We start from the raw sequence: 25,238 nt of genomic DNA on the forward strand, positions 1-25,238 counted from the left end.
GTTTTCAAAATCCCTGTTGCTGCAGGGAACAACAAGAACAACAACTTCCAAGCTAGCAGGTTACTCTAACACTGACCTGGTCGCTACCAGTAAGAGCGTAAACAAGTTAGCGGCTCTTACATTTTAATGCCAGGGCTCACCTCCCCACGTGCAAATCAAGTGTGATTGGTTTAAGGAAATAAAAACAAGTTTTCCCCAACACCATAATAATAATAATTGGTGCAGCAAGACCTTTCTCAGACAGTGCTATGGATGACTATGCCAGAGTAGTTCTGTTTTGATTGAGAGACCCCTAGCTGCAGAAACTGCATACTGTAAGTTTAACCTTGACCAATCAACGGACATTAAATTCTTGCTGTCACTTGCAGTTTGTGTTTGTGTATAAGTTCAATTTTGTGACATCTCAAGACAAAACCCTTAGATGTCATCCAATGACAGAGCCAATGAAATCCACTGCTTTCTGGAGAAGTAGCCAGTCTTTAAGTTACACTTATGTGTGCTATCATTTTATCGCAATTGGATTTTAATTTAGGTACATGCATCTCAAAGAAATCAATGCACTCTGCCAGAGAATGGAGGACAACTCCATCTAAGTTGGGAGTAAGTTGCTGCCCCAAGCCAAGTTCAATATCTGTAATACCCAAATGGATACGAGTGGACCTGCTGTCATGTGTGATCACTTGTCATAATCATCACAGGGGAAAATTGGTGTTTTTGAGGTCAGTGTGACCTGTTAAGTGTAGGAAAAATTACATGTAATGCAGTTCTATGCATCTGCGACTTCTACTGACAGTATTGGGGCTCTACCTCTATTAGGGTCTGTTTGGGTCCACTGCAATATGGATGAGGTCTGATTATCTTTGGGTATTTTTGGATCAGGTCCCTTCTTTTGGTTTAACATTCTGGGTAGGATTTCCAAGTTTTTGAACAGGTCCAAAATGTTTGACCCTCTTTCTAATCATGAGGTCTTGACAGCCTGATTAGTTTGCTATCAGCAGTAATGCAAGCATTTGCACCATACCTAAGTGGTGACACAGGAGGACAATCCATTACTTTTAGGGACAGGACAAGGATCTTAGATATCTGGAAGGAGCTTTGAGTAGAACTGCTGCTCCTTCCCGTTGAAAAGAGTCAGTTAAGGCTCTGAATCTGATCAAGAGCCTCTGGACACTGTGGAGATTTTCAAGGTACATTCAACTCTTAAAAGACCCCAGAATATGGTGGAAGGACTACACATGAAAGTTCAGATAAGTGGCCTTCGGTCTTTAGTTCTCAGCCGGAAAATGGGCAGTAGCTGACCTAAGATGGCAACACTCCGACATTTGGACCATGTTCAACTGGTCACGGCTGAACAGGCTGTCTCCATGATAACAAAAAAACAAAAGCTACCTTGGTTCTGTCAGTGCAAGTCTTGATAAAACATGTCAGGGGCTGCAAGCTGCAAGGGTTGAGACAGAATGAGCATAACTTGTGCAAATCTGTTTACATCTCCAGACACCTTCTGGCACATGCTTAAAATACTCTGCTTTCATTACTTTATTTAATATTTTAATTATTTTGTCCAGTTTTTTTTCCCACAAAAATAAATGACTGAAAATGACTTTAGGGCACAAAGAATTGTCATCAAACAGCTCAACAGTATCTTTGCAAATCCTGAATGTCAAATCTAATTTCGTCTCCGCTCAGACTTCAGCTATGCAGTTTCAGTTTTCTTTGTCGAGGTAAGAATGGGGTTTGATAGCATTTTAATGAACTCAAATCCAGTATTCAATCAAACATTTTTGATATGTTTCAGGTTCTCAAACAGGAAGATGTCCACATTTTTAAACGCACCTGCAAAGCTTTTATTAGGTGGGTTGGCTCTATACCCAGGGGAAGCAACCACCAATGAGCACTAGAACGAACACACACACACACACACACACACACACACACACACACACACACACACACACACACACACACACACACACACACGCGCGCGCGCGCGCGCGCGCACACACACACACACACACACACACACACACACACACACACACACACACACACACCCACACGCACACACACACACACGCACACACACACACACACACACGCACCTGTATGAATTGTGGTGTAAGGTCAGCTGTTAGAAGCCAGTATTCCAGTCTTGGATATCCAGTCAGAGCTTCAGGTCTCTTCTTTTCTGGTACCCTATGTTTCCACAGCAGCTGTGTCCACATGTACTTGGTCTGCCTCAGCTTCACCTGTAAGGGCAGCCAACACAACATGGACTGATTCACTCTCTTACTGAGGTGTAATGAAAAGGTTCACCCAACAGCCAACCAGTTATATTCTCTAGCTTTTCTTATTACCTCTGTAAGGTTTTTAATTGCTCAGGAGGTAGAGCGGCCGTCCACCAACTTGAGGGTCAGTGGTTCGATTCTACATGTCGAGATGTCCTTCAGCAAGATACTGAGCCCACATTTGCTCCCGGTGGCTCTTCCATCAGTGTGTGAGTGTGTATGAATGGTTATTGCTCCTGATGAACAGGTAGCATCTTGCATGGTAGCCTCTGCCACCAGCGTATGAATGTGTGTGTGAATGTGTGAATGCTGACTTGTGTTGTCAAGCATATGTGACATTAAGTAAGGTCAAATTACTTGTACACATTATTTTCCAAACAAACCTCAACCTTCTTGTTATATTAACCATAAATGTCAAGTAGTGTATGTATGTAAAGCAGTAGTGAGAAATGAGACTTGGTTCAGTTTGAGGAAATCCCCCTGACTGGTGGTCCACACCAGAAGTCTGCTGTTAAGCCATCTAACAAACTGTTGGAACAAGTGTGAAGCAATTATAAGAGCTTGTCGCTGATGTTTCCTGAATTTTCACCCTCATGCACTCCGCACAAATCTGATCTTTTTGTCTGCCACTATTCTCTTTGGTGAAGTGGAGGCTTCAGTGGATATTTAAGTTACATGCTTCGTGTACGTCAAGATTTGTTTGCTTAGTCTGTTTCCATTTCACTCTTATTGATACAATACGATTTCCACCACAGCCAAGCTTAATAATGTTTTTGCAAGATTTTTTTGAAATTGATTATTTCCACCAGCCCATTTACCAAAATACAATGTTGGCATTTTACATTTCTGTAAACCACAAATATGTTCACCACACAAATATGTGCCATACCTACCATATGACTTGTGTCAACAAGACCATGTTCTAAAATTGAACCTACAGAAGTTTTAATATATCCGTGCTCAGCAGGAATGTACATTGCCAACATTATTCTGATGATTGGGTTGGTTTCCACATGTTTTTTAAATGAACAAATTGAATAATGTGTAAAAAAACAGATGAATGGAAACATACCTATTGCTATTTAGGTGCAAAAATCAAATATTTTACTTCGATTATTTATTATATTCTATTATCATATGAAGCTATTCTTAGACATCTTATATGAAATGATAAACATATAGTAATTAGATGTGATAAGAGGCTATAGTGTTGAAAGATTCCCTAAGTGCAAATAACTTTCATATAGAACTATTCTGTTCTTAACCACTTTCTGTTTTTTTTAAGCCACACTGCATGCAATGTTCATTAGGTGAGTTTTATTGTCCAAACAAACAAGTCTGCTTTAGTGGGGCCAGAGCCTTTATTGATGGTAAGAAGAGCGCTTTGATGGAAAGTAAACGAAAAAGAAACGGGGCTTAAATGTTCTTCACATCCAGGTTGATATTTGTAATGTTGAAAAAACACTATAAACCTAAAACTACCAACAAGCTGAGGCAGAAACGTGTCCATCCTAAGGACAAAACACCCAGGCATAAACACAGTAATGTAGTTTATGCTGTTCAATGCAGCTAGGACTGCACAGATTTGTACATTGGGGAGACAAAACAACATCTCCATAAAAGAATGGCACAACACAGGAGGGCCAACTCCTCAGTTCAAGACTCTGCTGTCCACTTACATCTGAAGGAGAAAAATCATTCCTTTGAGGACAACAATGTAAACATATTGGCCAGAGAAGACAGATAGTTTGAAAGAGGAGTAAAGGAATCCATATATGTCAAACTGGAACGACCGTCTTTGAACAGAGGAGGTGGCCTACAACATTACTTATCACCCACCTACAATGCAGTACTGAGTTCTCTCCCCAGACAGCTTAACAACCATTCACACCTGGGCTCACCTAGCCCTAGCAACCCACATGAAGGCCGATTGGGTCAACGACCCACAAGAGGCCCTAACAAGTCTGAAACTCAGAGCTCACACGTGTCCTTAATGACTCTGTAAGGACACTCACACACAGAGTTTAAAAGCCTGCAACTCCCCTCCAGTTAGTTAGAACTGAAGAAGCCTCTTAGATGAGAGGTGAAATGTCTTGAAACTGAAACACGTTGCCTATGATACAGCACTTAGAATAATATAATTTAATATATAGATAAAGTTTAACATAGTTCTTTGTTTTTTTCTGTTGAAAAAATCCAATTTTTAAAAATAATATTAAGGATATTGTGTAAATCACGCTCCAACAGACATACCAGGAATGCTTTAAAATATGAAACATTGCAGAAAAATTATTTTGATCCTCTGCATTTGGCGATATACAGGGGAAATGCTTGATCTCTTGATCATAAATACTGCTTTTGTAATAAGGATGAAGAAGTGTTGTTCAAGACTTTCTTCCAAGAAAGATGTAAGCTACGGTAAAAATAGACAATGCTTTTGATTCTTGTGATTTAGATAGGCTTACACTTTCAGTTCACTTTCTTCCCACTGTAAAAAACTATGCACTATAATTTTTGCCTCATTGCCAATTCATTATTGCAAGTTTTTAATTACCAAAATAATTATTACTATACATATACACCGATACCATAACATTATGACCACCTGCCTAATATTGTGAAGGTTCTCCTTGTGCAGCCAAAACAGCTCTGACCCATCAAGACATGGACTTAAGATCTCTGAGGGTGTCCTGTGGTGTCTGGCACCAGGGCGTTTTATAGTGGATCCTCTGGGTCCTGTATGTTGGGGGGTGGGGCCTCCATGGATCAGACCTGCTCCAGCACATCTTACAGATGCTCGATCAGATTGGGATCTGGGGAATTTGGAGGCCTGGTCAACACCTTGGGCCCTTTATTTTGTTCCTCGAGCTGTTCCTGAGCAGTGTTTCGGTGTGTCAGGGCACACTGTCCTGCTGGGGGGCCACTGCCATCGGGTAGTGTTGTTGTGATGAGGGGGTGTATTTGGTCCACAACAGTGTTTAGATGGGTGGTGCGTGTCAAGTGGCATTCACATGTTTGCCAGCACCCAAGGTTTCCCAGCGCATTGTGATGAGATGATCAATGTTATTCACGTCACCTGTCAGGGGTTTTAATGTTGTGGCTGATAAGTGTATATTTTTATTTACCCATATATTCACCATTGGTCATTTGCATTCTTTTGTTACACAATTAGTGCTAATAACACCTTTTGAGGTATATAGTACATTGATACTAAATAATGAGAACAGCTTATTCTATTGATGTTCTATTTTCTGTAAAGCCCCCTGTACATGTAAGATATATTTAGTAAGATCTTTAATTTTAATATTACAGACAGGATTTATTTATTATTTCACTCAGACGATGTCAGCACTCATAAACATACATCACAGTGCCATCTGCCCTCTTTCAGGAAGAAAGTGAGGAACAGTTGTGTACAAAACTAATGATTTTATATTGTCACATAGCGGAAACATGGACTGCAGAGAAAAAACGTGTTCATCAGCCAGCCACATGGTTTTCACAAGGCATGTGGTTTACAAAGTACGATAAGTGAGATCTTCAGCCACTTTAGACTTACTTGTGACTGTCACTCAGTCCGATACTTGATGCAGCAGGATCTTCAGCTCTGCAGGCCTGGTTGTTTCTTCATGACGGTAGAAGCCGGAGCTGCTCCTTGTTCATTCCTGGAGCAACACGTTCATGATTTACTGACTGTACACAATCTCTAACAGTGCCATTGCTGCAGAAAGACACACATAAGAAACCCCGTAATGTCCTCAAACTGTATAGCGAAGTTACATAACAGTCTTATAACCATAGTGCCAAGTCGTTACAATATGAAGAATTGAACGATAATAGTCTGTCTATTACTGGGACCATACAATCGCAATTTACAGTCAGCTGTTATAAATCTAGCCAACTAATAAATGACAGCAGAGCAAGAATACAGCCGGTCAAAATCGCTATCTTATGATCTTCATGTGTAGCGATTGTGTACATTATAGCTTACTAAGCTCAATTTTAGCAAGAACAAGAAAAGAGTCACATCACACTAACTGTAACAGTTTGTGCTGTCATTAGTTACACTAAAGATATGTTTCAATAAACAGTCAACATTAGATGTTACTTACCGGTCTAAAAAAAACTTTGCCAGTTCAGCTATTAACTTGCCAACAGCTGTCTCCAGTGTTAGAAAAGCCCAGCAAAATGTACTCTTGTCTAGCTTCTTCTTATGTCGCTTCTTTGCTCTGCTGTGGACGTGGTTTCTTTTCAGGAGCTGTTCATCCACTCCTGTGGCAAAGTAGAGGCTACAGTGACTCACTATCACCTCTCAGGCCAGGAGGACTTATTACAAAATGTATTACAGAAGGGACGGCCCGTCCTAGCTGCTTCAGGCTGCTCAGCAGTGGATATCTCTGCATACATAGTTATCTTGGACATAACGGCAGAACTGTTACTTCTTCACACTCTGTTGATAGGTTTAGTTCATTTTTTAAATGTTTTCAACTTAAATTATGTCGAGATCTTACAAAATGCACCTTTCAAGAAACATTACATAACTTTTTTACATTAAAAAAACTGCCTCTTGTAATAGGGTGAATGGTGTCTCTCTCTCAGCCACTCCACCACCCTATAACTTGTTTCTGCATTATGAAACTTCAGTGAGAGGGTAGGATCACAGCGTTACATACATGTTTACTTCAACATATAAGTTTTCAAGACATAACATTGTTCTGATGTAATGAGTTTTGTTTGTAGTTAGAACCTACATTACATCTGACAAATTGTTAAAGACCTGGGATTTGTATTCACAACAGTGGTGTTGAAAATCACACAAAATGCCAATTTCTACATAATGTTGCTTTAAAGTAATGTTTTTAACCTGTTTTTGTGTGTTCCGTGTAGGGGCCTTTCTCAGGTCCTCTGGCAGGGCATTCCATCTACTTGGGGCATAGATACAGAAGGCAGCCTCCCCTGCTTTACAGTTAGTATGAAGGATTTGGTTTAAAGACCACTGCCTGTGGACCTGAGAGTTCTTATCGGCTGGTATCGAGAGTATGTCTTTTATATTTGAGGTGCAAGGCTATGTAGAGCTTTGTATTTGTAAGTATCAAAATCTTAAATTCATTCTTGTTTTGACAGAGAGCCAATGCAGAGAACTTAATATCAGTAGTGTGTTCAGTCTTTTTAGTTCGAGTGAGAATGTGTGCTGCCATATTTTTAATTAACTGCAGGCTACTGGGTCATGGTGGTGCAACATTGAATTGTGAGGCAGTTGCGCTGCAGAAATCTTTGTAGCCAAGTCTGGCAACCCACATCTTGCCTCCATCACTCACTGATATGAAGAGTAGATCTCTGACACTTTTTTAAAATTTATTTTTTAACCATTTATCTTGATACTTGTCCAACATCGAGTGCCAGTGAATCCTCCCTGCACTCTGATTTGCTCTTTTTTTAAATAATCATTTGGCCTTTGTCATGGCTTTTTTAGAAAATACAGCTAAAGAGTGACAGGAAACGGGATGAAAGAAAGAGGGGGCATGTCATGCAGCAAAGGGCCATCTGTCAGATTCAAACCCTATGCCACTGCAGCAAGTACACAGCCTCTTTAAATGGGGCACAATCTCTACCAGCTGAGCCAGAGGGGAGGCCCAGTGATTTGTTCATTTTTAACAGGGGGCCACATGGCCAAAACCTAAACCCAACATCATACTAACCCTAACCCTATCTTAAAAATAATATCCATAGTCATGTCTCCCACAAATTATTTTGTTGGTCTTGGTCTGTGGGTGTATTTTCATCAGTACAGACACAATTCTGAAACTGACACTGAAACAGGGCAGCACAATTACAAATCTGTCTGCTACTTGACCACCACAGATAGATGTATCAATATACAGCAAAGTTAGGCTTTAAGTCAGACTCACTGGATATAGAATGTTGTTATAGGACTGCCACTAGCTGCTATTGAGCCTTTTTAATGCCATAGCTCTCTCTGCTACTAGGGGACAGACATGAAAAATGGCAGGTTGATAAGGGGGATGCTTTCTGGTCATTCTGCTTACAAGGGGGGTGGCATCTCCTCTCATATCACCTACTGCCTCTCTGAAAGCCTTTTCTCTCTCATTTTACTACAAATGACAGTTGACTGAGACATTAACACACATGCACCAGCAGTTACTGAAATAGGACCATAATACTTTAGATGAGTATTCCAGAACAACAGTGTCGACAATAGCATGATTATATTTCAGCTCAGTGTGAGTCTGGTTTGTTACTAGCTGACTGCGCCTTACTGTTTCAAAACAGACTTTGAGCCAAAACCAAGCACTGCCAAACGTTATCCATCAGCGGGAGTGTTTATTGGTCAGGTGTGGCGCAGTGCATTCCGGTTGTTGTAGGTTTTCCACCTTTTGAGCAAAAGGGAATAAAGTCCATTTTCTCTGGTCATGTAGCACCAGTTTTAAAAACATTTGTGTCTCTCTGCTGCATAGACAGCCTAATTTTATGCAAAGGCCCCCTTTCCAGTTATGAAATACTTCTTTAAGTGAAGTTCTGAATACTTCTTCCACCACTCAAGGATTAAGCTACAGATGGATTCTAAAGAACTCTTTCAACAGCCTCCATTTTAAGGGTGTAGGATGCCTATCCTGTGTGCACTGAAATTGCAAATTAGTAGCTAGTCTTTGAATAGCCTGAGGTGAGATTCACTGGTGCTTATAGATCCTATGATAAGAACAGGAGGTGTTAGTTTGCACTGAACAACACCTGGACCCACACAGCAGTAATAAGCCTACGGCCTTCAACATCTGTCTGTCTGGATCTCCGCACTCAGCACTGTTGCTTGATGATTGCAACTACGTTTATGTTTCTGTCTTACTATTTATTAGCTCATTGTGTCAGATTTAAATCAACTATCGAAATTAATTTCTGCATTCTGCATCATGTAGTGTTGTATCATGTGCCACACATAGCATACAACAAATACATGTCTAGGAGTCTAGGGAGGGAATAATATAATTGCTGAGATAACACACATCAATTGGGAAATGGTCAGTGATGTATCCATGAGAGTGGATGATAATTGTTATGGGTTGATGCACCTAAACTAAATGCTACCAGCATGTAAGCAAGCTGATACTTAATATTTTATGTTTATTATGTTGACATGCTCACATTTGAAATTTAGCACTTAACTCGAAGAACAGTTGAGGCTGATCGGAGTTTTACAGGTATGTGGTCATAAACGCATAAAAAGTAGTAAAGTGATAAAAATTGTGACCTGCTCATACCCTACTCATACTGTAAAAGAGAAAAGAAATGCCCTGCCCACTCTATCCAAACATCCCCATAAAGAGGCAGTCCTGTGTGCTTGTGAACTCATAGAGAGCAGGCTCTTCCTGTTTGCTGTTATGTCTGGCAATTACCGCTCCGCATTCATGTGGGGACACAGAGAGGAGGGAGGAGACAGGGAACCGGACAGGAAGTTAGCTAAAATGACAGTAACGCTTACAGAAGCTTTAAGACATGTCTAATTTATGTAATCAGATTTTTTTAAGAATGTATCAAATCCACCAGCAGTTGTCCTAACTAATGATCTAAATGATGTGCAAAATAATTGGTGCAGACGAGTAAGCTCTACAAAAAAAAGAAAATGGAGGACCATGATACAATAATACACATGAGAGAGAGGGGGAGGAAAGAAAATGAAAAGAGAAAACAAGAGCAGACAGTTGGAAACCACATGGGGCTTTCCTGACCATCATCAACACTTTGCATAGACTGCCTTCTCATATTAACAGCCTCACATGCTAGAGTGACTATGGCTGAAACTGTTCCTTAATGTTAGTTTCAACTGTTTGCTCATAGTCCGATTCAAATAGTTTAATGAATCTTTGCAGAATTTGGAACCTCAATTACTGTAATGTTACAATTCCTCACTACACTGACACAGTATCACTGGATCAGCAGTATAGCACCAGACATGTTATTTCTTGATTTGTCAAGGCATGGAAACAAAAAGCAAAATCTTACTGAAAGTTTTAATAAGTGCACAGAGCAGTATCAGCACCTAGAGCTGTGAAGCTAGCAAGCAGAGAAGCATGGAGCTACTGGGTACTTTGAGTCGTATTTATATTTCAGGAAACCCTTGAAAGCCCTGTCTCTACAAAATAAAACATCTACAAACAATAACATTTAACTAGAAAATGTGTTTTTACTATTATTATCTGTTGTCTTATTTTGGTGTTATTTACTGAAACATTAGAGAGGATGTGCTCAGTGTATGGCTTCAGCTTACACAGCAATGCCAGTAAATATTTCATTTAAGCAGCAAAACTGAAAATACAGTAGTATAGTACATTAAAGGTGCAGTATGTAGTTTTGGGGAAGACACTTAAAAAACAAAAGAGAAAGATCTTCATTGGCTGATTGTATGCCTAAACAAACAAAATAAACTGTCTTTGTTTTCATGGCTGAATAAACTGAATAAACAAACTGAAACACAATTTCATATCGATTTATTCATACCTCCTTTCTAGGTGCAAACAGTGTTCTGGGGACCCTATTTGAAACCTGTTGAGTGACGGATAGCAGTTAGCCACCAGACAACCACTGAACATTCAGTTTGGAAACAGCACACTAGATGGCTAATTCTTATCTCTTTTATAGGTTGGATTAAACAATAAATTAATTGTGGCCCACTGAGCTCTCTCTGGTTGTACAGCTGGACTACCAGATCACCCTGGGGGTGTGGACACAGGAGGACAGCTGAGAACAGGCACTAGGCCGTGTAAAAACAAACAGCCTGCGGCAGAGCTGATATGGCAGATTGTGGGCCATCACCCCGCTGGTAGACACACTGACCACTTCAGCTGTCGCAACTGCAGTGTCTGTGGGCTCGTAAACAAGTTGGGTGGTGGAGCAATGGAGCAGTGGAGCTGTGGCATGGCAGCCCGACAGCAGGCTGTGTCTCTGGGTTACTTTTTCAGTGAAGAGCGGCTCTAGAGGATGAGTGACCCATCAGGAGCCCCAGAAAACCAAGAGAGAGGCCTAAAAGGTGGTGTGCTTACACACAAAAATACAGCTCAAAACCCATCAAAAACAGACATTACCAGAGCTACTGTGTGAGTTTGAGTCAAGCATAGACAATGCAACCAATGCGCTCAACCAATCAGAAGCGGAGTAGGGTGGGTCTTGCGAGAACTAGGGTTGGATCCATAATAACGCCTACACACTGCATGTTCACCTCAGAAGCTTGAAATAAAGTTAGCCAGCTAGCCATACTGAGGAAGCTAAGCTAAGAAAACCCAAATAACAATGGTATGAATGAAAGAAAATAATGATAAAATCATAAACAGGACGTGGAGACGTCACATTAGTGCATTGAGCAGCTACAAAATTCTATTAATTCTCTCTTCCACATGTCACTAAAACAACTCCTGCCTTACATTAACCCTGAGGGAACACACTACTGTTTTTTGTCCTCTCTGATGGGGGGCCTTTTAAATCATAAAGTTACAATAGCACAGGTCTCAGAAGTTGATGATGATGGCATCGTCTGCTCAACCCAAATGGAAACACGCCAAATCAGCTTTTTTTTTCTCCTTCAAATTAGCTTGACAGATGATAACACGAGTACAGTCAGAGGTGAGGTGCAGCTGGTATAACATATTGTAATATATAGAGCACGTAGCAGTTAAAGAGCCAGATATTCTATTCAGGCGGATACCAAACCAGAGGCCTCACTGATAAAACTGTGCTTAGGATTCAAGTCACAATGTTGTGTACAAATAAAACACAGAAAACTTACGCACAAAAATATTTTAATTTATAACACAGTGCGCACCGCAGGTTATCAACCGCGTGTATTTGGATTTGACTGGGAAACCTCCCAGCCAGCCCGGTATCCTCAGGACACCCACCTGAGAGTCATAAAATTACACACTAGGACAGAGTTCACAAAGAAGAGTGAACTGTTCTCACAGGACTACAGGACCCCAGACCCCAGTCCAACTATTGGACAAATAGTGTGTTGATTTTAAATCCTTGTTTCATTTCACTGTAACTGTTAAAGATATCAATGTACCAATGCATGGATATATGTAATGCTTCTGATATGATTGCCACTCGTAACAAGTCAAACCTGTGGTAATAATGTTTATGTGTATATTAATCATACATTTCTTAATATGTGAGGGGGACACAGAAGAGGAAACCTCTGATGACATCACATGTCACCTCCCAGTCTGAAGACTCCATTAAAGAAAGGATGATGCTCTCTTTACATTATGTCACTTTCTCTCTTCACCTCTGGACTCCACCCAGAACACACCTCTGCTGACAACTCCCATCCCACCCGGATCTTAGCTGCATGCTAACAACTCAGAGCATGCTTGAAGAACAGAATTGTCCAGCAGAAGCTTGCTTGATCTTTGTGTCCTGACCCAACAAAATTCAGGACTGAAGGAACTGAAGAATGCCTGCACCCCTTTCCAAGGGTGCACAAAACGAGAATGAGAAAGAGAGAGAGAGATGCAGGCCCTGCCACACCTGGAACAACATGCCACCAAGAGGATCGACACCTCTCTCTTCATCCTCATCAGTAGCAGCGTCTCCTCTTACAGCCTCATCAGGTATAAGAACCTTGCCAGGGGTTGAATACAGTTGATGGCTTACAGCAGAGGTCATATAGGCAGACTGCAGTCCGGGTCAGGACCCAGACACCATCCTATCCGGACCCAGGCTTATAACTAATAAATATTTAGAACTATTACATTTTACTGGAGCATTTCTATATTAACTGGTGCCACTTTTCCAGCCTTGATTGTACTGGTTTAGCGGCCCACGGAAACCCACAGACCAATTGCATACGCTGCAAATCATCTCACAATGTGAAGCACCACTGTGAGACGAAGCACAGGTCTTTTAAGCAAACATACCCACTCAAATCTGAATGAAAGGCACCAAATACAAAGGCAGCTTTCTCCAATGTGAACATTATTTAACAAAATTAACATTCCAGGCTCACATTGAGCACCTACACAAGTGTAAGAGGATGGCCCTGACACCATTACAGCCCAGATTTAAAATCCTGGAAAGAAAAGCTGAAGCCCACCTCTCTCACTGAACAGGCCAATGAGAAAACAACATTTATATATTATTTAAGTACTTTTACAGTCCCTCCAGTTCAATTTGACAACTGACAATATTGCTGAGATATATATAAAACCTAGAAAAGTACCTTACATTTTATTTGACAGTCAGTTGTTGACCACATACAGATGTTGACAAAACTACTAGGCTACTTCAATAGAGGCTACTGTATATGGCACTGAATCATATTGCAAGTCAGACATTATGAGGTTCTGGACCTTCATTGAGGACATTTTCTCTAACTGGACCTCTTTGAATTTTAATTGAATACCCTTGGTATACAGGTTCAATAATTATAGATAAGAAAATACACAGTTCAAACTTTCAAACCCTTTTTGTTGTCACCATAGTTTAGTTCAGTGTTAATTGTTTTTTTTTTGCTGTTATGTTTCTGTCTGTAGATTAGTGAAAAAATGTTTGACTGTAAAGTCGTTTATGGATTCTGTACATATTACAGTTCCGTCACTGAACGCATTCCAATTTTGCTAATGCATCTTTGAATTGCAATTAATTATTTCCCCTAAATTAATGTGTGTGTTAACAGGCCTTTTCTTGTCTGCGCAACAAGAGTAGCTAATTGGTATTGTTAAGTGGACTAGGCTCTTATCTCGGTGGACAAATAAATAGCAGTTTGCTTAATAATGCTTATTCGCCCCATATAAATATCAATTATTTAGAGCTATAATTTTAATCTTATGGCACATACACCCTACACCAATTTCCCTTTATAAATCACAATCAACTCAAAATGTGGCATACCTTTTATATTTGGATAGATTCGACAGGAAATGGGGTAGAGAGAGGGGATGACATGCAGCAAAGGGCCACAGCTTGGAATCAAATCTGAGCCACTGCTGAGGGTCAGTGGCAGCTTCTGCAAATTCTCTCAGGGCGTTGGCAGCGGTTGTGATGATGGCTTAAGTCACTTAGGTAAATTAAGGCAGCTGATATTGTCATATTGCAGTGCAGTATTGTACAATTTGGCTGAACATTACACATTGATCATCAACAGATGGGTTGCCATTTATGAGTTTACCCTAAAGACACCTATAGATGTACAGGCAACAACTTCCAAGTGGCATTGGGCCTGATTATGTGCAATTAATAAAACTATCTGCAATTCAACAATTGAGGAGATATACAGTGGCTTGCAAAAGTATTCATACCCCTTGAACTTTTCCACATTTTGTCATGTTACAACCACAAACGTAAATGTATTTTATTGGGATTCTGTGTGATAGACCAACCCAAAGTGGCGCATAATTGTGAAGTGGAAGGAAAATGATACATGGTTTTCAAATTTTTTTACAAATAAAAAACTGAAAACTGTGGTGTGCAAAAGTATTCAGCCCCCTTTACTCTGATACCCCTAAATAAAATCCAGTGCAACCAATTGCCTTCAGAAGTCACCTAATTAGTAAATGGAGTCCACCTGTGTGTAATCTAATCTCGGTATAAATACAGCTGTTCTGTGAAGGCCTCAGGTTTGTTAGAGAACATTAGTGAACAAAGAGCATCATGAAGCCCAAGGAACACACCAGACAGGTCAGGGATAAAGTTGTGGAGTTTAAAGCAGGGTTAGGTTATGAAAAAATATCCCAAGCTTTGAACATCTCACGGAGCACTGTTTAATCCATCATCTGAAAATGGAAAGAGTATGGCACAACTGCAAACCTACTAAGACATGGCCATCCACCTAAACTGACAGGCCGGGCAAGGAGAGCATTGATCAGAAAAGCAGCCAAGAGGCCCATGTTAATTCTGGAGGAGCTGCAGAGATCCACAGCTCAGGTGGGAGAATCTGTCCATAGGACAACTATTAGTCGTGCACTCCACAAATTGGGCCATTATAGAAGAGTGGCAAGAAGAAAGCCATTGTTGAAACAAAGCCATAAGAAGTCCCGTTTGCAGTTTGCCACAAGCCATGTGGGGGACACAGCAAACATGTGGAGGAAGGTGCTCTGGTCAGATGAGACCAAAATTGAAGTCCTGGCCTAAATGCAAAACGCTGTGTGGCAGAAAACTAACACTGCACATCACTCTGAACACAACATCCCCACCGTGAAACATGGTGGTGGCAGAATCATGCTGTGGGGATGCTTTTCTTCAGCAGGGACAGGGAAGCTGGTCAGAGTTGATGGGAAGATGGACGGAGCCAAATACAGGGCAATCTTGGAAGAAAACCTGTTAGAGTCTGCAAAAGACTCGAGACTGGGGCGGAGGTTCACCTTCCAGCAGGACAACAACCCTAAACATACAGCCAGAGCTACAATGGAATGGTTAAGATCAAAGCATATTCATGTGTTAGAATGGTCCAGTCAAAGTCCAGACCTAAATCCAGTTGAGAATCTCTGGCATGACTTGAAAATTGCTGTTCACAGATGCTCTCCATCCAATCTGACCAAGCTTGAGTTTTTTTGCAAGGAAGAATGGGCAAAAATTTCAGTCTCTAGATGTGCAAAGCTGGTAGAGACATACCCCAAAAGGGTTGCAGCTGTCATTGCAGCAAAAGGTGGTTCTACAGAGTATTGACTCAAGGGGGCTGAATACTTTTGCACGCCACACTTTTCTGTTTTTTATTTGTAAAACAATTTGAAAACCTTCCTTCTACCTCACAATTATTCGCCACTTTGTGTTGGTCTATCACATAAAATCCCAATAAAATACATTTACGTTTGTGGTTGTAACGTGACAAAATGTGGAAAAGTTTAAGGGGTATCAATACTTTTGCAAGCCACTGTAAATGCAGTGTTGAGAATAAGGGCGGGTCAATATAGGGCAATAGGGTGCCGCCCTCCTTGAGCCACAAAAAAATAGCCCCCCTGTGGACTCACTACCCACAGGGGGGAGCGATGGGGTCGGGTGCTATGTACATCGGGCAGCAGGCGAAGGGGGGGACCTGGGCGTCCTGACCCATGGCTTCGCAGACTAGCTCTTGGTACGTGGAATGTTACCTCTCTGGTGGGGAAGTAACCGGAGCTGGTGCGGGAGGTAGTACGGTACCAACTAGATATAGTTGGGCTCACCTCCACGCACAGCACCGGTTCTGGAACGAAACTACTTGAGAAGGGCTGGACTCTCTCCTTTTCCGGAGTTGCCCAGGGTGAGAGGCGCCGGGCAGGGTGTGGGGATACTCACAAGCTCCTGGCTGAGCGCTGCTGTGTTGGAGTTCTCCCCGAGGGACGAGAGGGTCGCCTCCATGCGACTGCAGGTCGCTGGGGGGAAGGCTCTGACTGTTGTTTGTGCGTATGCACCGAACAGCAGCTCAGAATACCCGGCCTTCTTGGAGTCCTTGGGTGGTGTCCTGGAAGGGGCTCCACCTGGGGACTCCATAGTTCTTCTGGGGGACTTTAACGCTCACGTGGGTGACAATGGGGAAACTTGGAGGGGGGTGATTGGGAGGAACAGTCTGCCCGATCTTAACCCGAAGGGGGTTTTGTTATTGGACTTCTGTGCTAGTCATGGATTGGCCATAACTAACACCATGTTTGAGCATAGGGTGGCTCATAAGTGTACCTGGTACCAGGCCACCTTAGGCCAAAGGTCGTGATATACTTGGTGGTCGTATCATCGGACCTGTGGCCGTATGTCTTGGACACTCGGGTGAAGAGAGGAGCGGAGTTGTCAACTGATCACCACCTGGTGGCAAGGGGAGGCTGCCGGACAGACCTGGGAAACCCAAACGAGTAGTGAGGGTGAACTGGGAACATCTGGCAGAGGCCCCGGTCCATCAGGTCTTCAACTCCCACCTCAGGAAGAACTTTTCGCTCATCCCGGGGGAGACTGGGGACATGGAATCCGAATGGACCATGTTCAGAGCCTCCACTGTAGAGGTGGCCGCTAAGAGCTGTGGTCAGACGGTCATCGGTGCCAGTCAGGGCGGCAAACGAAGGACCCGCTGGTGGACACCAGCGGTGAAGGAAGCTGTCACGCTGAAGAAGGAGGCCGTTTGGGCTTGGCTGGCCCAGGGGTCTCCTGAAACAGCAGACTGGTACCAGGAGGCCAGGAGGGCTGCAGCTTCAGCGGTCACCGAAGCAAAAACCTGGGTGTGGGAGGGGTTTGGTGAGGCTACAGAGAAGGACTTTTGGTCGGCCTCAAGGATGTTCTGGCAAACCATCCGGCAACTCAGAAAAGGGAAGCGGGCCCCGAGATGCTGAAGGCTCTGGACATTGTTGGGCTGTCATGGCTGACATGTCTTTTCCGTGTCACGTGGAGGTCAGGGGGTATTATCGAGGTATCACACTGCTCAGCCTCCCTGGGAAAGTTTATTCCAGGGTGCTAGAAAGGAGGGTCCGTCCGAATTCAGGAGGAACAATGCGGATTCCGCCCTGGCCGCGGAACAGTGGATCAGCTCTTTACCCTTGCAGGCTTGCTGGGGGGGTCCTGGGAGTTTGCCCATCCAGTCTTCATGTGTTTTGTAGACTTGGAGAAGGCCTACGACTGGGTCCCCCGGCGAGTAGTGTGGGGGGTACTGAGGGAGTATAGGGTACCGGGGCCGTTGGTACGAGCTATCCGGTCCTTGTACGACCAAAGTGAGAGTTGTGTCCGTATACTTGGCACAAAGTCAAATACATTTCCAGTCGGTGTTGGACTCTGCCAGGGCTGCCCCTTGTCTCCGATCCTGTTTGTGATATTCATGGACAGGATCTCAAGGCGCAGCCGTGGTGAGGAGAGTGTCCGGTATGGGGACCTCAGAATGGCATCTTTGCTTTTTGCGGATGACGTGGTTCTGTTGGCTTCCTCAGCCCATGACCTCCAGCAGGCATTGGGGCGGTTCGCAGCCGAGTGTGAAGTGGTCGGGATGAGGGTCAGCACCTCTAAGTCTGAGGCCATGGTTCTCTGCCGGAAAACGGTGGATTGCCCCCTCCGGTTGGGGAGTGAGCTCCTGACCCAAGCGAAGGAGTTTAAGTATCTTGGGGTCTTGTTCACGAGTGATGGGAGAATGGAGCATGAGGTGGACAGACGGCTTGGTGCAGTGTATGCAGTATTGCAGGTGTTGTACCGGGCCGTCGTGGTGAAGAGGGAGCTGAGCCACAAGGCGAAGCTCTCGATTTACTGGTCCATCTATGTTCCAACCCTCACCTATGGCCACGAGCTGTGGGTAGTGGCCGAAAGAACAAGATCGCGGATACAAGCGGCTGAAATGAGTTTCCTCCGTAGGGTGGCTGGGCTCAGCCTTAGGGATAAGGTGAGGAGCTCAGACATCCAGAGGAAGCTCGGAGTAGAGCCGCTGCTCCTTCACGTCGAGAGGAGCCAGTTGAGGTGGTTTGGGCATCTGATCAGGATGCCTCCTGGGGGCCTCCCCATGGAGGTTTTCCGGGCACGTCCAACTGGGAGGAGACCCCGGGGCAGACCCAGAACCCACTGGAGAGATTACATATCTCATTTGGCCTGGGAACGCCTCAGGATCCTCCCGGAGGAGCTAGAAAGTGTCACTGGGGAGAAGGAGGTCTGGAGCTCCCTACTGAGCCTGCTGCCACCGCGACCTGACCCCGGACAAAGTGGAAGAAGATGAAGATGAAGAAGATTCTGTCCCGTTTCTGAATACTTATATACAGTCAAATCAGTCGCAATTTCTTGTGGCTCAAGTAGGGCATATATTGGCCGACCACCCCTGCTGAGGACTGAACTTCCATACATGGGGCACAGGCTCTACGAGGTGAGCTACAAGGGCACCCCTACTATATGTATTTTTGGTGAAGTGTGACAAACTAAACTGGTTGAGAGCACAGGGTGTACAATGTGCATGTGCATATATGTGTATGCACATGAACTGAATGGTTACATTTGTATGTAAATTTGTATGAGCACATTTGACATAACTTTCTTAATTGTTTTTGTTCATACAGTATATTTGCTACTTCCATTTTATTGTCATGCTATATTTTAATGTTGGAGAAACATCTTTTTTTTATCAGTGATGAATGACATAACTTCTCTGGCATCAAACCTTTGACTGTCCCCTCATTTAGAAATGTTTTTTTTTTTTTTTTTTAAATCCAGACACAGATACATTTTCTCAATAGATGCCATACACCATCACATCAAATGGACCGTTTCTAACGTCTTGTGATTTTGGCAACTATGACAACATGAAATCCTAAAGATGAAATTGTCTGTGGGTCAGGCAGTGTAAGCTGGCAATACAAGGACAGGAAAATGAAAAGGAGAACTGTCAAATCTTTGAACCACAGCAAGTGCATCATTGATTGCACACACACTCTTCCATCTGTAACATGAGCCCCAGCACAATAACATACTTGTCTTTTGCTCCCACTGTCACTGTTCACGTCATTTGATTTTCTTGCCAAACAGGACATGCTCAGAATGCGTGGGAGGGAACCAGAGCTAAATTTAGCCTCTTGCCACAGACATGTACACAACAAGGGCTCTGTGCTCCTCCCAGCCCCTAAGAGGGTGGCTATCAACAGCAACTCCTTTGCTACATCACACATCATGTACAAAATCACAAAGAAAACTTTAGAAAACATAGAAAAGCCCATTTGACAGATCTGTGGTGAAGACCAAAACACAGCTGCAAGACCCCAATACTATTAATGGGGAAGACTTACAACTGAACCAAACAAATCAGACAGTACACTACCAGAGGATTAGAGCAATGTGTCGACACAGTGCACAGTAAAAAGAGCACAGGGATTCACATTTCTGTCTAGCAACTTACCAATGACAAATATCATTAAAATAATATAAAATAAAATAAAGTGTTTTTAGTCACTGTCACTGTCTTTAAACAGTGACAGGTGTCAAATTCACAAGCTATTATTTATTTTGATTGGTTGCAATTGCCAAGAGTGGCTCTAGTGAAATATAAGCCTGCCCACCAGTTTCCCAGAAATTAAGTTCATATAAGTAAAGGTAACTAAAGCACTTTGGTTAAGGTTAGGGAAAGATCATGGTGTCGGTTAATTGATGACAACCATGCTGTGTCTGAAGTTGCTGCAGTCCCTGTATTAAACCAGGTCATGATTTTACCACAAGCCTTCCTAACCACCTGCTGTGAGTGACTAATCATACCTATAGAAGTTTAACAACACTAGCCACTTTGCTACTGCAAGACAGGAGACATTAGAGGAGAGAAAACAGATGTATGGGTGCCTAGAGTGGTGTGCTCCAGAAAAATACACAGACATTTTTTTCAGGGGATTGATCAATCAGTTTTAAACACACTGTACTCAGAGAGAGAGAGAGAGAGAGAAAGAGACAGAGAGAGACCGCTCATGTGGACAAGAGAGTACGGGCGAGTATGCTGGTTATAAAGAAGTGTAGATTTGATACAAAATCTCTCGAGTCCAATGTTATTTTTCAATTCTCAGTCTCGATCATTAGTAAAGTGTTTAAACTGCAGTCTGGATTCTCTATAACAGACAAACAGAGTGAAACTCAGGGGTCCAACGCTGGTTGAATGTGTATTGGCAGGTCCGTGTAACGTTATGTCGCATGTCGTATGAAATGGCTGTATCGTCACCAGGCTGCATTTTTATAAACTACGATAATCTGGTCATGGATCACCTCTCAACCCACATTCCAGGCACTGTCTCACTTCCTCTTCCTCATCTTGGAGGAGATACTTAATTGTTCACAGTTTAGAGCCCTGTACTTTAAGGGTACAATGGTACACGTATTTGTCATGAACCAAGTCAGTATGGAGGTCATGGCTCAGTGCATGCAGTCATACAATGAATACATCTGACTGTCATATGGCGAGAGGATAATGTCAATGGGTGAGATTATAACTATTCTGATACTAACTCCAACCAAGTAAGTGGTGGCAATGTCCCTAAAAGCTGTTTTCCATCCACCATTAAACATCAAGAGCAGGAGAATAAGATACTGTGATGTACTATACCTAATTCACAAAAGAAAGCTGAGCTAGTGGACCCGCCTGCTGCTTTCAGCTGTGTGGGAAAGTTTCAGAGAGCAAGAGGACGGTGTGTTGGCATTGTTCGACAGTTGTATGTGAGTGGAAACATGTTGACGTGCTAACGTACACTAGATGGCATCACCTAGATGTGTCAATCACTGCCACGAAGAAAAAAAAAAAACAGGAGTCCAACGGCTGCTGCTGCCCCTGCTGGTTTTAAGCAGACAGGACAATGGGCCTTGTCACCACAAAAACTGCTTAGGAATGATCCGAGGAATGTGACAAAGAGCTCAAGATGTCAGCCTGGCCTCCAAATTCACCAGATCCCAATCTGATTGAGCATCTGTGGGGCATCTTGAAATAAGTCTAATGCATGGCAACCTCATGGGGGAAGGATCTGCAGTGTTTTTTAGGTGGGTTTAGGCGGTGCATGTCAGTGGTTTTCACATGAATGCCGGGAACCTGTTTCACTAACGTTAACGTATACTACGGTTGTGATTTAATACGCCGTGTAAAGCACAACTCAACGTCGCAATGACCGTTGGATATCCAAATTTTGAGTTCAAAACAAGTTTATTGTATGAAGGCGATGTAACTGCAGCAACGCTACTGCTTTGTGGTAGCATTTTTACATCACCCGCAAGGACTCGTTTACGGCACCGGTCGCCCGGGAGTAAACAGAGGCAAAACAGCATGGCGAGACGGAGGAGAGCGCAATGGAAGACGAAAATAACGTTACTAGTTACGTTACATCAGACGCGGATACAGAAGCGGAACCCAGCCGCGAGGCCTACTGGCTGTCCTACCCGGTTAAAGATCTTTATTTTTTTATATTTACATAAAAGCTTGGAATAGTTTTTGTTTACAAATTCTTATTTGTTGTGACAGTCCTGCAAAAAGTCACGAATTAAAGGAGAAAGTGCTATTCATTTGCCTCATTCACATGGTTATCAAAAATAGTGCTGAGATGTGATTGGTTTGAATATATATATATAATTCTAAGAAAAAATACTATATCGGGATATATATCGTTATCGGGATATAAAATTAGCTTTATCAAGATATAAAATTTTGTCCATATCGCACAGCACTAATACATATATATATACATATATATATATATACATATATATATTATTATTATATATATATATATATTGTGAAGGTTCCCCTTGTGCAGCCAAAACAGTTCTGACCTGTCAAGACATGGACTTAAGACCTCTGAGGGTGTCCTGTGGTGTCTGGCACCAGGGCGTTTTATAGTGGATCCTCTGGGTCCTGTATGTTGGGGGGTGGGGCCTCCATGGATCAGACCTGCTCCAGCACGTCTTACAGATGATTGATCAGATTGGGATCTGGGGAATTTGGAGGCCCGGTCAACACCTTAGGCCCTTCATTGTGTTCCTCGAGCTGTTCCTGAACAGTGTTTGCGGTGTGTCAGGGCACATTGTCCTGCTGGGGGGCCACTGCCATCAGGTAGTGTTGTTGTGATGAGGGGGTGTACTTGGTCCACAACAGTGTTTGGATGGGTGGTGCGTGTCAAGTGGCATTCACATGAATGCCAGCACCCAAGGTTTCCCAGCAGAACATCGCATTGTGATGAGATGATCAATGTTATTCACGTCACCTGTCCTCTTGATCACATTCCAGAGGTTTTCAATGGGGTTCAGGTCTGGAGATTGGGCTGGCCATGACAGGGTCTTGATCTGGTGGTCCTTCATCCACACCTTGATTGACTTAGCTGTGTGGTATGGAGCATTGTCCTGCTGGAAAAACCAATCCTCAGAGTTGGGGAACATTGTCAGAGCAGAAGGAAGCAAGTTTTCTTCCAGGATAACCTTGTATGTGGTTTGATTCATGCGTCCTTTGCAAAGATGAATCTGCCCGATTCCAGCCTTGCTGAAGCACCCCCAGATCATCACCGATCCTCCACCAAATTTCAAAGTGGGTGCGAGACACTGTGGCTTGTAGGCCTCTCCAGGTCTCTGTCTAACCATTAGACGACCAGGTGTTGGGCAAAGCTGAAAATTGAACTCATCAGAGAAGCTGACCTTTCTCCAGCCCTCTATGGTCCAATCCTTATGGTCTTTTGCAAACCTCAGCCTGGCTCTTCTTTGCTTCTCATTGATGAAGGGCTTTTTTCTAGCTTTACATGACTTGAGCCCTGCCCCTTGGAGCCTGTTTCGAACCGTTCTCACCGTGCACTTCACCCCAGCTGTCATTTGCCATTCTTTTTGTAGGTCACTTGATGTCATCCTACGGTTGCTGAGTGACATGTGACAGTGACTTTTTTTGTCATCCAGCTGGTCCTATTGCAAGAGGAAAGTGATGACCACAGCAGTGGTTTTTATACTTTTCCTCGTTAAATAAGATTTGGTTCAGGGGATCACCTAATCAGTACCTCATAAAGTAGAATGAGGTGTGCTTGTGTTGGAATTCAACACAAGACACTCGAATGGAATGACTGTCATACATGTAGAGATGCTGATTTCAGAAAAATTTGCAGTAGTCTCTTAATTTTTTCCAGAGCTGTATTTTTAAGTATCTTTTTTCCCACAAACTGTTAACTACCAAGACTGTTGATGCTGACACAGACACCATGTGATACCAACGGTGTTATACTATTGGCTCACAAAGCTTGTTAGAAGCTGGAACAGACTCAGAATTCTTACACAGACATAATCAAAACAACCATTTTGGACTACTGAAAATCAGTGTTCAGACAACACGGAAACCTCCATGTAATGTGTCAGCATTACCGGGAGCTAGCAACAGCACCTCGGCTTCCACAACCTTCCTCTCCTTCTTTCCATCTGGACATCTACACCATTACTGGACCTGATCTTCACAGTGACATCCTTTTTGGAGCCCGTGCCTGTAAGTACCGCTGACTGGATCCTATGCCAACAGCTAATACTAGCTCCATGCTAACTAGCAGCGTGCTAACACCCAGACACCAACAACAACAACGTCGTCTACTACTCCTGGCTCTGTGAACTGGCAGTTTTTTCTTCATCCCCCAGCATGCCTTCTCTACCACCTACCTCAGTGGAAGATCAGAGCTGCTTGAAATCGAGAGGCTCTTTGGTGATGTCCTACATCAGAAGTCCCTGCTAACCACTGGTTCAATCTCTACAGCTAAACGTGTCTCCCAGCTCCAGGTTCCAGACAGATGATGCCATCCCTGGGCCATCTCCCCTGGTCGCAAGTGGTCAAGACAGGGAGAAGGATATCCTTCCCACTGTTTTCTCCTGGCGACGATGATGACCCCATCCAACTGATCAACTTCTATACCCCTCTCGAGAAGCGAACAGAGCAGGCTGCACTCAGGGCCAGTGATGGGAATAACAGCGTTAAAATAAACGGTGTTACCAACAGCGTTATTTTTTTCAGTAATGGGTTATCTAACTAATTATTATTTCCATCATTACAACGCCGTTACCGTTACCGACAATTAAATGTGGCGCGTTATAAACTGAAGCTACTCGTTGAAGCTGTTGTCATCTGACTTGGCTCTCAGCCACAGGAGCTGCAAAGCTGAGTAGGGAGGGGCGAGACAACTGCATAAGTGATGATGATTGGCTAAGGTAGAGTAAGAGTTCGTAAGCCAATCAGAGGCAGTGCTCAGTTTACATACAAACCACACACGCACACAGCAGCCTCACACACACACAAACTAGCAGAGGTAAGCTGCAGCAATGGCGAGTCCGGAGGGAAAGTTGGCATTTTCAAAGTGGAAGTACAGACACTACTTTAATCTCCTTGAGGTAAAAGGCAAGAACGTACATGTGAAGTGTACATTATGTCCCAGAGCGAAGTGTTTGTCCACGTTCGTTGTAAGCAACTCTAATCTAATGAAGCATCTCTCAACGGCACATGCTTCTACAAAACTAGTGGCCAAAAACACCATTGTTGACACTGTTGATGATGACTGC

General features: G+C 43.1%; 1 protein-coding gene across 4 annotated transcripts in view; it reads right to left on the reverse strand.

Annotated features, from left to right (window-relative positions):
- Positions 1-25,238, reverse strand: part of LOC141009343 (kinase suppressor of Ras 1-like) — a 94,671-nt gene that overhangs the window by 63,557 nt on the left and 5,876 nt on the right. For 2 of the 4 annotated variants that reach the window (XM_073481895.1, XM_073481916.1), the window contains exons 2-4: positions 6,398-6,557; positions 5,845-5,950; positions 2,100-2,246 (exon numbers count right to left, since the gene is read on the reverse strand). The exons of 1 other annotated variant lie outside the window; for it this stretch is intronic. In XM_073481895.1, the coding sequence (XP_073337996.1) occupies positions 2,100-2,222 (123 nt within the window). In that variant the 5' untranslated portion in view covers positions 2,223-2,246; positions 5,845-5,950; positions 6,398-6,557. The remainder of the gene's footprint in view (positions 1-2,099; positions 2,247-5,844; positions 5,951-6,397; positions 6,558-25,238) is intronic. One more of the 4 variants, XM_073481905.1, reaches the window with a different exon arrangement.

Source organism: Pagrus major, chromosome 2 (genome assembly GCF_040436345.1).
Source record: "Pagrus major chromosome 2, Pma_NU_1.0".
Lineage (NCBI taxonomy): Eukaryota > Metazoa > Chordata > Actinopteri > Spariformes > Sparidae > Pagrus > Pagrus major.